This window comes from Frankliniella occidentalis, unplaced genomic scaffold (assembly GCF_000697945.3).
Source record: "Frankliniella occidentalis isolate FOCC.00 unplaced genomic scaffold, Focc_3.1 Scaffold237, whole genome shotgun sequence".
Taxonomy (NCBI): domain Eukaryota; kingdom Metazoa; phylum Arthropoda; class Insecta; order Thysanoptera; family Thripidae; genus Frankliniella; species Frankliniella occidentalis.
In genome coordinates this window covers 95,904-109,514 of record NW_026267363.1, presented here as the reverse complement: position 1 = coordinate 109,514, position 13,611 = coordinate 95,904, and the positions used below count along the sequence as shown (strand labels likewise).

Sequence of the window (13,611 nt, the reverse complement as noted above, 5' to 3'; positions counted from 1 at the left end):
CCCGCCGCGCCTCTTACGAGACCCCTCGGCCCAGGCCCGGCCCCGGCCCTGCGAAACATCGTAGGTACTCTGTCATAATAAAACCATAGTGAGCATCTGATGCTATGGTTGGAAATTTCAAAATTTTCCGGAAAATTAAAAAAAAAAATCCCCAAAATTTCCCAAAAGTAACGGAAGACTTCAAAGCTGGGAAATTTTCCTTTTCCCCGGAAATTTCCCGTTTATTCCAGGAATTTTTCCTGAAATTTTCTGGAAACTTTCCTGCGGGCCTTCAACCCCTTTTTGATGCAATGGCTTTTCGCCGCAGACGCTGAGATCGAAGTTTTTGGATTGTTCTAAATACAATAAGAATTTGATGCCAGTGCGAACCGCACTCTAATTTTGTGATACTGTACTTACGGAATTTCTTTATAATATATACTACTGCACTGTTATTCAAGGAATGTGACGTCACATTCGTTTTAATGTGAAACATGTCACATTCGTTTGAATATTGTGTCACATTCATTTAAACGTGACTTCAGGTGAGGTGATGCTCTAATGGCGCCCAGGCCTGGCCGATTCACGTTTAAACGAATATGACACAACGTTCAAACGAACGTGACACGATTAACATTGAAACGAATGTGACGTCACATTCGTTGAAAAACAGTGTGCACAAAACTTTGTAAGTTACTAATGAAAGTGTTAAAAGTCTACAGTGCATGTCGGTTTTTCTAGTAACGCTGTTATTTTAACATAGTTTGGACAAAATTGATTAAAGTGTCATTCAATTAATGGTGCACTCTTTTTCTCCCATTATTTGTTTGATTTTGTTCTGAGATACTAGAATAAAGGTATGTGGCGGGCGGGTTGTTTCCCGGTATTGTCCCCTCCTCCCCTCTCCCAACTAGTAATGCGAGCCTTGTTGAAGTCTCGGCGAGAGCAGCGAGGGGCATAACTCCTCGGTATGTCTGGCGCGCAGGGCGTGGCCGGGCGGGGCAGGGCGGGGCGGGGCAGGGCTACCCCGCCTGGGAACCTTAACGCCCGCCACCCCTCGAGTCTTTCATGGTCTGCCTCTCCTCTCAAACGACCGCATCGTCTCTCTTTCTCTCTCTCTCTCGCTGGCTGCTGTTGTTGTTTGCGACTTCCGAGGAGGAGGAGGTGGAGCAGAAGATGGAGGCGAGGCCCTCATGCTGCCGGGGGTCGCTGTAGGTCAGCGCATGCGCCGAGTGCGGAGAGGTGTATAGGTTGGCCACCGGCGCGGCCCGCGGCATCTCCAGGACCTCTGTCCAGGACCGCGCGAATCCTCGTCCTTACGCAAGATTCTCCCCCTCTCTCTCTATGTCTCTCTGTCTCTTTCTTTTTCTGTCTCTTTGTCTGTCTGTCTCTCTCTGACGTGATGACCCTTGCCCGACGCGAGTGAACCAAAGTTCTCTAAAGCGGGTAAACTCGATGATGCACTCTCCAACCGACGACCATCACGACCACCTCTTCCTCCTCATCCTCCTTCCATCCAATCCACCTTCCTGTCTGTAGTCTCTCTCTTGTCGGCCTGTCTCTCTAACTGAAATATATAGCGCGCGAAACGCACACGCACGCAAACAGAGTGACATCTAGATTACGGCGTATAGCTCAGCTGGGTCGTGTCACCCCTGCGATATGCAAATATATACACTATTATTGTGCTTGATGATGTTTGCAGGCGGCCCTAATGAATGTCATCCGCACAAACGCTTCTTTTTGGACGCGTTTCCGTTTTCCGTAGCCGGCGAAAGTATTTTCCTCCTCTGCTGGGCTGTGCTCAGCCGTGTGCCCTCCGTGGCCCTGGCTGCGGCAAAAGCTCGAGCCGGCAGTCAGAGCTGGCCGCGGGCCGGGCCGTGCAGGCAGGCCGGGCTGGCAGGCAGCACAACTACTGCGCTTGTGATAAGACGTGCACGACTGCGTCCCTCTGGCTGAGCGCAGGGGCCGCCGAGCGCCTGGCGAGGCCACGGTAGGCCGTCCCGGCCAGCTCCGGTGCCGTACGGTTGCCTACCCGACAGGCACCCCACCGAAAGATCTTTCCTTTGTATTTATAATTAATCATCATTATTTAAAAAAAAATACTCGTCTAGTGCGTCGAGAATAATGAATTATAGTTATGCACGTCTAGTGCAGTATAAGGCGGGCATCCCACGGTAACCGCCGCCCTCCGGATGTGACGTCACCGCCACCCCAAGGGTCAGGAGGATCGGCATACCGCACGCGTCGCCACGAGGTCAAGCAGTAGTACGGGCGATCGAGGGTCCGCCCCACCACACCCCGCCCCGCCGCATACCGGCTGCAGCAGAGGTGAAAGTCATCCTGGAGGCTGGCGGTTCAGCAGCGGGGCCCGCGCGCCGCCGTCGTGCGCGCCTCGTCATGGGGCGCATGTGTGAGCATGGCGACGATGACGAGGGAGATGCCTGCAACAACCTATGGCCGGCACCCGCCGTGTCTCGGATACATATATGAGGCATTTTATTTTTTTTTATTTTTAAAAAAGAAGTTTCACCGAAATTTTGGTTTACGTTCGACCGAGTCGGACCGGACCAACTCCACCAGCTTAATTTTTATTGGTATAATTTTTCTTCTCTTCTTAATTTGCTTTCCGCGGCGTGGTTCAAACTGTGGTTGTGCGCTTCACCTCCCCTCCTCCCTCGAGCGCCCTGCGCCCGCCCCGCCCCGACCGCCTGTAGTCCTGCGCCGAGTTGAAAGGTCAGTAAACGCGCCATTACCATCCCGCCGCGCCTCTTACGAGACCCCTCGGCCCAGGCCCGGCCCCGGCCCTGCGAAACATCGTAGGTACTCTGTCATAATAAAACCATAGTGAGCATCTGATGCTATGGTTGGAAATTTCAAAATTTTCCGGAAAATTAAAAAAAAAAATCCCCAAAATTTCCCAAAAGTAACGGAAGACTTCAAAGCTGGGAAATTTTCCTTTTCCCCGGAAATTTCCCGTTTATTCCAGGAATTTTTCCTGAAATTTTCTGGAAACTTTCCTGCGGGCCTTCAACCCCTTTTTGATGCAATGGCTTTTCGCCGCAGACGCTGAGATCGAAGTTTTTGGATTGTTCTAAATACAATAAGAATTTGATGCCAGTGCGAACCGCACTCTAATTTTGTGATACTGTACTTACGGAATTTCTTTATAATATATACTACTGCACTGTTATTCAAGGAATGTGACGTCACATTCGTTTTAATGTGAAACATGTCACATTCGTTTGAATATTGTGTCACATTCATTTAAACGTGACTTCAGGTGAGGTGATGCTCTAATGGCGCCCAGGCCTGGCCGATTCACGTTTAAACGAATATGACACAACGTTCAAACGAACGTGACACGATTAACATTGAAACGAATGTGACGTCACATTCGTTGAAAAACAGTGTGCACAAAACTTTGTAAGTTACTAATGAAAGTGTTAAAAGTCTACAGTGCATGTCGGTTTTTCTAGTAACGCTGTTATTTTAACATAGTTTGGACAAAATTGATTAAAGTGTCATTCAATTAATGGTGCACTCTTTTTCTCCCATTATTTGTTTGATTTTGTTCTGAGATACTAGAATAAAGGTATGTGGCGGGCGGGTTGTTTCCCGGTATTGTCCCCTCCTCCCCTCTCCCAACTAGTAATGCGAGCCTTGTTGAAGTCTCGGCGAGAGCAGCGAGGGGCATAACTCCTCGGTATGTCTGGCGCGCAGGGCGTGGCCGGGCGGGGCAGGGCGGGGCGGGGCAGGGCTACCCCGCCTGGGAACCTTAACGCCCGCCACCCCTCGAGTCTTTCATGGTCTGCCTCTCCTCTCAAACGACCGCATCGTCTCTCTTTCTCTCTCTCTCTCGCTGGCTGCTGTTGTTGTTTGCGACTTCCGAGGAGGAGGAGGAGGAGGAGGAGCAGAAGATGGAGGCGAGGCCCTCATGCTGCCGGGGGTCGCTGTAGGTCAGCGCGTGCGCCGAGTGCGGAGAGGTGTATAGGTTGGCCACCGGCGGGGCCCGCGGCATCTCCAGGACCTCTGTCCAGGACCGCGCGAATCCTCGTCCTTACGCAAGATTCTCCCCCTCTCTCTCTATGTCTCTCTGTCTCTTTCTTTTTCTGTCTCTTTGTCTGTCTGTCTCTCTCTGACGTGATGACCCTTGCCCGACGCGAGTGAACCAAAGTTCTCTAAAGCGGGTAAACTCGATGATGCACTCTCCAACCGCATGTCGACGACGACCATCACGACCACCTCTTCCTCCTCATCCTCCTTCCATCCAATCCACCTTCCTGTCTGTAGTCTCTCTCTTGTCGGCCTGTCTCTATAACTGAAATATATAGCGCGCGAAACGCACACGCACGCAACCAGAGTGACATCTAGATTACGGCGTATAGCTCAGCTGGGTCGTGTCACCCCTGCGAGTGTGTGTGTGTGTGTGTGCGTGTGTGCGTGTGTGTGTGTGTGTGTGTCTTGCAATTAGCCAGTAGTTGGGGGGATACCAGCAGCGGGTGCGTGAGGCTGAGGCACGGGCCTCACACACACACACATACACGCTCACGCACGCTTCTAACGGTATCCCCAAGGGTTCGTCTAGGGCGTGGCCGGACGGACGCAGACGGCAGCAGCAGCAGCAGCAGCAGCATAGGATGCCTGTTGCCGCCGAACGCCACCTCGCGGCCCCACAAATTGACTCGCTCGGGCCGGGCGCACGGCAGATCATCGTGACGATGTTCATCACCACGGCTGACGCCATCCATCCATCCATCCATCCATCCATCCATCCATCCATCCATCCATCCATCCATCCATCCATCCATCCATCCATCCATTTATCCATCCATCCATCATCCATCCATCCATCCATCCATCCATCCATCCATCCATCCATCCATCCATCCATCCATCCATCCATCCATCAATCCATCAATCCATCAATCCATCAATCCATCCATCCATCCATCCATCCATCCATCCATCCATCCATCCATCCATCCATCCATCCATCCATCCATCCATCACGCCCGTTTTTCTAAGAGCCATCATATTCGGCAACACGTTATAGCTGCAGCAGCCGGCGCCTGCCAGACGCCGGGTAGGCCACCCCGCGGTGCACGCATGCGCTGCAGGCGAGATGTTGCCTACCCACCAGGCGCTATGCGTGCTTGGTCGCGGGATGGACTGGACTTCGCCGGCGAACAGTGACGGACGTTATTTCAGGATTATCCTGATTATCCCACAGACACGTCTGAGATCCCAAAACTACATTAGTTGAACGAGTTGAACACATTTTTTTTTATTTTATTTTTCCTGATCGTGCTCTGCTCTGTGCGCGCCACCCGCCAGCATGGTGGTGTCTCCGTGTGTCCCAGCAGGGAGGGGGACGGGTACTCACCATTGTTTGGCTGCTGGACTGGGTCGGACTGGGACTGGGAGGACCTTGACATTTGCGCCACACCCACGCGCCCGGCCCGGACCCGCCCGAGAGAGAAGTCTTCCCTGTCTCTGTTTGTCTCCCTCCCCCGCTCCACCCCACTTCCCCGCTCTCATCCTCGTAGCTTCCTTATAATGCCGTTACACTTCGCCTCCAAACTTGGTCACTTCTCTCCGCCTCCACAGATGGGGGAGGGAGGTGAAAGGGGGGGGGGGGCAACCGCACCATGCAAACCCGCACCACCACACTGCATCATCGGGCTATACGGACGAGGCGGCAACTTCCGCGTCGCCAACCAACCTTACGCGTCGTCACTTCCCCACCACAGGGTTGGAAATTTCCAAGATTTTCCGGAAAATTTTCGGAAAATTCTCGAAAATTTCCCCAAAAGTGTCGAGGTCTCCGAAATTTCCCATTTATCCCCGAAAATTTTCCTGAAATTTCCCGTATACGTTCCGGGGCTTCGAGCCCCTTTCCTCATCCTCGTGGACCTCGAGCTCCTTGCCGTCGTCGCCCACTCCTTGGCATGCCCGTCATGGTCCTGCGGTGGTGCCGATGCTGGCCGTGTCGAAACGCCCAGAGTCGGCTGGCTGGGACGGCGCGGGCGGGGCGTCCCGTAGGGGGTCACTTGCATCGCAGACAATACGCCCCTTACATAACTCCGCCTTGTTGAAGGGCCCGGGCCCCGTAGCGCCTAGCGCTGCTGCTGCTGCTGCTGCAGCATCACTACAGCAGAATCATCTCGTGCATACTGACTGGAAGAACGTTAAAACACTTTCGATTCCAAAGCAGAATAAGAGTTTTTGTTTTGTACTGTTCCCGCATGGTCTCCCATGCCACGGCGCCTCTGAGATGTGCCGGCACCGTGGACCGTGGTGGTGGTTGTATGGAAACCGTCACTTACTGCACCAACCACTCGCTCCGCTGCACATCCGCTGCAGCTGCAGCGGCTGATGGCACGGGGGGATGTGTGTGTGTGCAAGTGCATCTGGTGCAGATGTAGATGTTTCCCAGGGGCCTGCTGCTTTGCTGAAGCTGATAAGTGTGTGTGCACTTGTGTCAGTGTGAGTGAGTTGGCAGGGCTACCACACGTGCACACACACGCACACACGCACACGCACTCCGAGGGCATGGCCGTGCGTGGCCGCGGCCCCCTGATCTACATACAAGACTGGATTGGGCCCCCTCGCTGTCCGCATTCCGACCTGCTCCGCCCCGTCCGACCCCACCCCACCACGCCCCGGCCCTCCTTGCGAGCCGGTAGGAGGTCGGCGACCTGATGCTGCTTGCTGGACCCCGGCGCCGCTTCTCTCGAGACAAGAGAGAGAGAGAGAGAGAGAGAGAGAGAGAGAGAGAGAGAGAGAGTGCGAGAGAGAGAGAAAAGGAGAGAGAGTGCGTGAGTGTGAGGGGGGGGGACTGTCCCGTGTAGTCGGACCAGCTGGCAGCCATTGATGAGTGGAACAAGAGTTCGACCCACCTCCTCGGGGCGGGGAGCGGGCCCCGGCGAGGCGGCCCACCTGCACCTGCAGGACCACGTCAGCAGGGGGGAAAAGTGTCGAGCGAGCATTGGGAGAGAAAAGTGACCATCTTCTTTTTAAAATCAACTACACGAGGATGGCAGTGACAAAGACTCTCTCATGTTATACTCGCGGCCCATGCCCAGATTTTGGCCCACTCTTCTTGTTCTTCATCTTCTTCCCCCTCTTCTTCTTCCTACTCTTCTTCTCCCTCTTCTTCCTCCTCTTCTTCTTCCCCCTCTTCTTCTTCTTCCCCCTTTTCTTCTTCTTCCCCCTTCTTCTTCCTCCTCTTCTCCTTCCTCCACTTCCTCTTCTTCTTCTTCCTGCCTGCTGCAGTCGACCGAATTCCCGCGCGCGCCGAACACAATCAAACAGTCATCAGGGGCGACTGCATCGTGACCCCTTTCCTTTCCCTGACTTACTCCTCCTCGTCAATCGCTGCCAACTTAAAATGATTTCAAACGGGATCTCATTATTATTATCATTATTATTAGTCCGGGAAGTGGACTGCATATTTAAACTGAAGAGCTCGTCCGGTTTGTCGCGATTTCTGACAAAGACTCTTCACTGTGATCGTGTCAGAATACACAGAATAGATTGAGACATAATTATCGCGTTATTTTTTACATAAAAATAATATGAATCAGATTCACCGTAGTTTTGTAACAATAATATAAATCAGAGGTAGTTTTTTTTCTCTACTTCCTGCCCTATTTCAAAGTTGCACCGCATGCAGAGTGCTATGCACACACTACTCGGGGTAGCGCACCGCGCGGAACAGATAGCAGCATAGACGGCATAGACATTATCACGACGGTTGGTGCGAGCGCGTATGGTGCATATTATTATTGTTGCTGCGAACAGTTCTGCCAACCGTTGCGTCAGACTTTTGTGCCAGCGTGGCACGCGATGGTCTGGCGGAGGGGATTGGCAATCCTGTGCTGTGTGTGAGAGATCCCCTCTGTCTCGGAGCTCGGCTAGCCGCAGCAGCAGCAGTGGCAGCTGCAGGCAGGCACCCCGTGTGTGGGACCCCACCTCACCTGCGGTCGCCGGGGCATGCAGCCCTGGTGGGAACCTGCCTAAAACCGGCGGCGGTGGCGGTGGTGGTGGTGGCACCCCTGCCGCGCGTGGCGCCGCGCGGGAACGCGGGCAGAGAAAAACATTACCTCTCCAGACCCCCCCTCCTCCTCTCCCCCTCTGCATATTAGAGCATAGACAGAGGCACGTGAGCGGGGTGGGACTAAGAATGATGTGTTAACAGGATTGCCTCTCTCGCTGCCCCCCTTCCCCCTCCCCCTCTCTCTCTCCCCCCCTCTCCCCCTCTCAGCTTAGCCCCGATCGCCGCCCTCTTGGAGTCTCCCCAGCAGCAGCAGCAGCAGCAGCAACTACGTTATAATGAGAACCGGCCATAAAAAGGAAGGCGGGGCGTGGCGCGGCGGGGTGGCGGCGCTGCACAGTGCACAGCCCACCAGCGCAGGCGCCGCAGGTCGTCATACAATGTGTGGTTGTCGTGTTGTTGCAACGGCCGGCGCAGCTGGCTTCTTCACTTAGCCTCACAACAACGTGTTCACAATAATAACAAACAACTGTGGACTATTTTTTCTAAAACTGTTTAATTAACTTTTTGTCTGGTCTTCTTGTTTTTGCAGGGATGCGTGTCATACCTTGGGGTCCAGGCGGCCCCACGCTGCTCGCCAGCGTCATCGGCGCCCTCTTCCTCGTCGTCGGCGGCGTCCACTCTCAGGTAAGGGATGAGGAGGAGGACGAGGACGAGGAAGGGTACGTGCGGGTGACACAACCACGCCCCGCCACGCCCCGCCACGCCCCGCCACGCCCCGCCACGCCCCGCCACGCCCCGCCACGCCCTGTCCTGGGCGTTATGACGAGTGCGGTCCTGGGGCACCAGTCGCTCCTTTGCGGTCGAAGACGCCAGGGGAGGAGGAGAAGGAGGAGGAGGGGGAGGGGATCGTGTCGCAGGTTGCGTGTCCCGGTTCGATTACCCGCGCCGTGACCGGTCGCGGGGAGGCTGCTGCGGCGGCGGCGGCGGCGTCCTGGCACTGCACAACCAGCCCGTGGAGCCTATGATGCCGCTCTCTATGACATAGAGAAAGAAACGCCCCTGATCAGTACTACCTGCAGCCCCCCCCCCCCCCCCATATCCGTACATGGGCGTGAAAAGGGCGGCGCGTGTCCGTGGCGGCTCGTGTGTGTGTGTGTGTGTGTGTGTGTGAGAGAGAGAGAGAGAGAGAGAGAGAGAGAGAGAGAGAGAGACCATACTGCTTCTCTCTCTATATCTGCGCCGGCATATCTCTCTCTGCCTCTGTCTCCCAATCAGATTGGATTTATCGCGCGCGTGTCGCGGCCTTCTGTAGAACATACCTCGACTTGATAATCAGGACAAATCAACTCGGCGTTGTTGGGTGCATATTGGAATGTGACGTACTGACAAAAAATATAGCAGTAGTGCAGTTTTTTGTGTTTTTTTTATTTTTTGTTATTTTTCCTTAAGAAAACTTCCCTTGTGTGTGTTTTGTTTCGTCGCCACTCTGTAAAAAACAAATAACCATACGCGTTCACAATAAAAAAAAATTATGACGTGTAACGTAAAATAACAATTTGAAATTTGTTAATTTTTAACGCAAGAATAATGAGCTGTCGCAAACTTCCGCAAATTTAAAACATATTTTCTTTTAATGAAAATTACAACAAATATTGTTGTAAATTTACGAGGATATGTTTTTTTACGAGGACAGGATTTTTTTTCGGTGTTACGAGAAGTCCCCACTCTGCGTGCGTGCGCGCGGGCGGCTGTGTCACCCTGCGGTACACAGGATGATGGCGGGGTGCACGGGGCTCCGCACACTAAACTGCGCCGCCCTCGCTGCTCAAATATAAACGAGAAGGAGAAAGCATCGATTTCGTGTTGTTCGTGTGCGCAGAGAACTACGTGCGTGAGCGGACCACCGCGCACGACGATGACATAGTGGCTTGTGGCGCGCGGCAGGAAAATCAAGGAAATATTCAGGAATTTTGACATTTTTGTTGGGGAAAAATGTCGGGAAATTAGGGTAAAGTGGCTCATTCAGGTGCGATAATAATTGCTCAGCCACCCGGGAGATGTCGAGCGCCGCAGTAGCGCGCCCATCTCAGGAGGGAATTTTTCTTGAAATGTCAGGAAAAAGCTGTCTGATATTGTCGGGCATATAAGATTTTCAGTCTCGTTTTCATCGCTCTTAATAAGCACAAAACGATCACGTTATATCCCGTAACGCCCCGCCGCGCCTTGCCGCCGCTGCAAACGACGACCACTTTTCCCCCCCGCTCGAGACACTAACTCGTCCGGAGACAACGCCGACAACTGCAGCAACGCTCCTTACGCGACCGATGTCGATAGCAGGACCGGCCTGTCCGGCCGAGTGGACAGCCACTGTCCTCCCCTATAACTGGCACCGGACCGGCGGCATCGACCTGCCGAGGATCGCTATATATATATATATACCTTCCGTGTAACGTTATCCAACAATGACGCGACGAACGTGCGCGCTTTGCCATCGATTCTTCCTTAAAAAAAAAAACCTTTCGATATATATCTAGTTGTATTGTTTTTGTTTGTATTCGCGCAATACTTTGGAATGGTTAGCGCGCAGACCTGCGAAACCTATAACCTTATGCATTCCAGCGATAGCGCACAGACAGACACAAGTCATGGGATGGGCCATGGGACCATAATGGGCGGCCATGGTGCCCCCATACCCAGGTGTCGTATCTTCTTCATTGCACTGTGCAATCATTGTAGTTTTGTAAAAGTTGTTAAGTGGAAAATAATTAATTAACTGTTTAATTTTTTATTTTTTTGCGAAAGAGCATGAATTTTTGCTCACCAAAATATCCTGCTTAAAATATTTCCATAATGATTCATCAAACGAAAGAATTTTATTTTTCATTATTATCATACATCTCTTGCTTTAGCTTCGTGGTAGGATGAGCGGGCAGCAGGCAAATGGCCACCGCACGGCGGGCACTGCACGGCGCACGGCGCCACTGCCAAAGTGACCACGCTTACGCCCCTCCGCGCGCGCGCGGGCGCTTAACCTTAAGGGCGCGCGTTTGTGAGTTGCACAACCTCACGCTGGCGGCCCGAACGAGGCGCCGCGGTCCATATGAAACGTGACGTATCTTCCGTCTCTGTCTTTCTGCCTCCAGCGGGCGAGGTGGGGCGGGGCGAGGCGGGGTGGCGTCCAGCCCAGAGAGGGTTTAGTTTTAGTTCTCCAGGACACGGCCGGCCTCTCCAGGAAAAGAGCCCCCGCCCGCCAAGCTGGAGTTATCATCTCTCTCTCTCTCCCTCTCTTTCTCTCTCCCTCTCTCCCTCCATCTCTCCCACCAGCCTAGATGAGGTGACACACAAGGTGATGAATGAGTGTCCAGGACGTGAATCAGAGAACGGCGCGGGGACCTTCCTGGAGGCCCGCGCGGCTTGGATACCCGCATGAATGCGTCCTGGAGTCGTCCGGCTGTGTGGAGTGTGAGTGAGTGAGTGACTGTGTGTGTGTGTGTGTGTCGAGGAACTTTCTCTTCAAGCTGTGAGAGAGTGTGCACTACCGCGCCCGCCATGAGGCATTCCATGACGCGTCCCCTCCACTCTCCTCCCTCTCCCCCCCTCCCCCTCCCTCCTGCTTGTGCCTCTTAATATCCCTTTGACATTCAATATATAGAGTCGTGGCTCCCAGCGGCTCCCAGCTGCACAGGCCCGCGCGCGTGTGCGCATGCGTGTGCTGGCGCTGCTGCTGCTGTGACGGGGTGACGGGGCCGGAGGGGGGACGTCTTTGGTGTCACAGGCGTGTCACTCGCGGCCATAAACGAGAGAGACGAATCCTTCGCGAGAGAAATCAATCTCCTGGCTCGAGCAGCAAGCAATTGAAACTAATGTTTTTTTTTTGTTTTATTCTTATTTTCGGTTCTGTTATTGTGGTATTAACAAAACACAAAACACGACGTTATGGGTCGCTGCGTCGTGCGAGTGCGTGTGACTGTCACTCGATGCGCTTTTCCAACCTTTCCGACACGGCGCTGCTCCCAGGGCTGTGCGATATCACGATATTTCGATATCGATAACTGTCCGTTTTCGAGGGCTCGATATTCTCATAACGATATCGGCGTATCGGCGTTGCTCGACACCATGACATATCCCGATATGTCGTTTATTTTTAATCATATCGTCCCTCGATAGTGTTCAATATCATCGAGCCGATGTTCCATATACTTGGTCGATATCGCACAACCTGCTCCCATAGCTGCGTGCTCCATGGCCTTGGGATGCGTCGGGGCCGATGGACCGCGGGAAGTCCACGCGTGTGTGCAGCGATTTGCAAGTCGATTGTCCCTTCGACTCGTGTCCCCGAGGCAGATGCGCGAGAGAGGCGAGGGGCCTTGGGATTTGACCTTTCTCTCGCTCTCACTCTTACTCGCACCACGCTCCTGTCTGTTTTACTTTTCAAATCCGCGACCGCCATGGTCACGGCGATGAGCACGACAGTCGTACGTAGTCTCTCTCTCTCTCTCTCCCTCTGTCTCTCTCTCTCCTCTGTCTCTAGCTGCATACTCTAGCGCCTCTGCTACCAAGGGACAATAGTATTCAACACTACGAACACCTCATATCCCATTTATATATGCTATGTATATAAAGGCTCCGAACGTGAACCACGCGCTATATCTGTCGTGTGAGCCCCACGGGCTCAGGGTGTGTGTTTTTCTGCAGTCATTGTTTTTGTTTGCCGCGGTCACGGCACGATTGTCTTTGAGGTCTGCTCCGCTCTGCGCTCACCTTTTTTCATTGTAGAGAGGAATTTACTTTTAATATATTTACTAGAGAGTCACCCCTTTCTAGAAGTGACAACGAAGATGCACGTTTTCTGACGACAGAGACGATTTTTCAAAAAAATATCCCATTTATGAAAACAGGATCCATTTCTCCCCATGTACTTATCTGACAATTATAATCGTCGGACCCAGAATTTTTTTTATTTATTTTTTTGCTCTATATATTTTGAAAGCAGCAGTTGGTAACGGCATGTTTTTTATGTTGTTTTTTTTTTGTTTTTGCCAGCAACTGCTGCTTGGAATATAAAAGAGCCCAAAGAAAAAAAAATCTGATGGATATCTGAGACGCGATCGAAAATTGGTCAGGTGCGGGTGGAAAAATAGGAAACATGGAGCCTGTTTGCATGGATGGGACAGACTCCCTCGCCCCGCCTTGCCGCGGGTCCCACGGCCCTGCAGCCCGCGGCGGCTGAGGAGGCTGGGCGGTTATGGCCTTCATGACCGTGGCCAGACCCGGCCTGCGCGCCTGCCCAGCCGACCGGAGCGGGTCGCGCTGCTCACCGCCGCCTCGCCTCTCCAACGCCCAGCAGGGCACCAGGCCGAAAACACCCCCACTGCTAAAAAGATACCGTCGTTAATTTTCATTTCTTGTTTTTGTATTATTTACGTGCAAAATGTTATGAAATTTTACGGCATAACCCATTCTTGCAGAATTCCAAGTCGATACGTATAGTATTTGTCATTTTACTGTTTTCAATTACAGTTGTTACAACGCACTTCATGGAAAAAGTTTCTGTTGCCAATAGTATTTCTCACAGTGCCTTGCGAAATATTTCCTTATTCGTATTGCCAAGAAAATCGTCCGCAAGGAAC

At 52.8% G+C, this 13,611-nt stretch overlaps 1 protein-coding gene across 1 annotated transcript in view; it reads left to right on the top strand.

Moving 5' to 3' along the window:
• The window catches only part of LOC113205112 (sushi, von Willebrand factor type A, EGF and pentraxin domain-containing protein 1), a 101,732-nt gene that overhangs the window by 39,797 nt on the left and 48,324 nt on the right, over positions 1–13,611 (top strand). The window contains exon 2 of the mRNA XM_052272988.1: positions 8,571–8,665. Within this exon, the coding sequence (XP_052128948.1) occupies positions 8,573–8,665 (93 nt within the window). The 5' untranslated portion in view covers positions 8,571–8,572. The remainder of the gene's footprint in view (positions 1–8,570; positions 8,666–13,611) is intronic.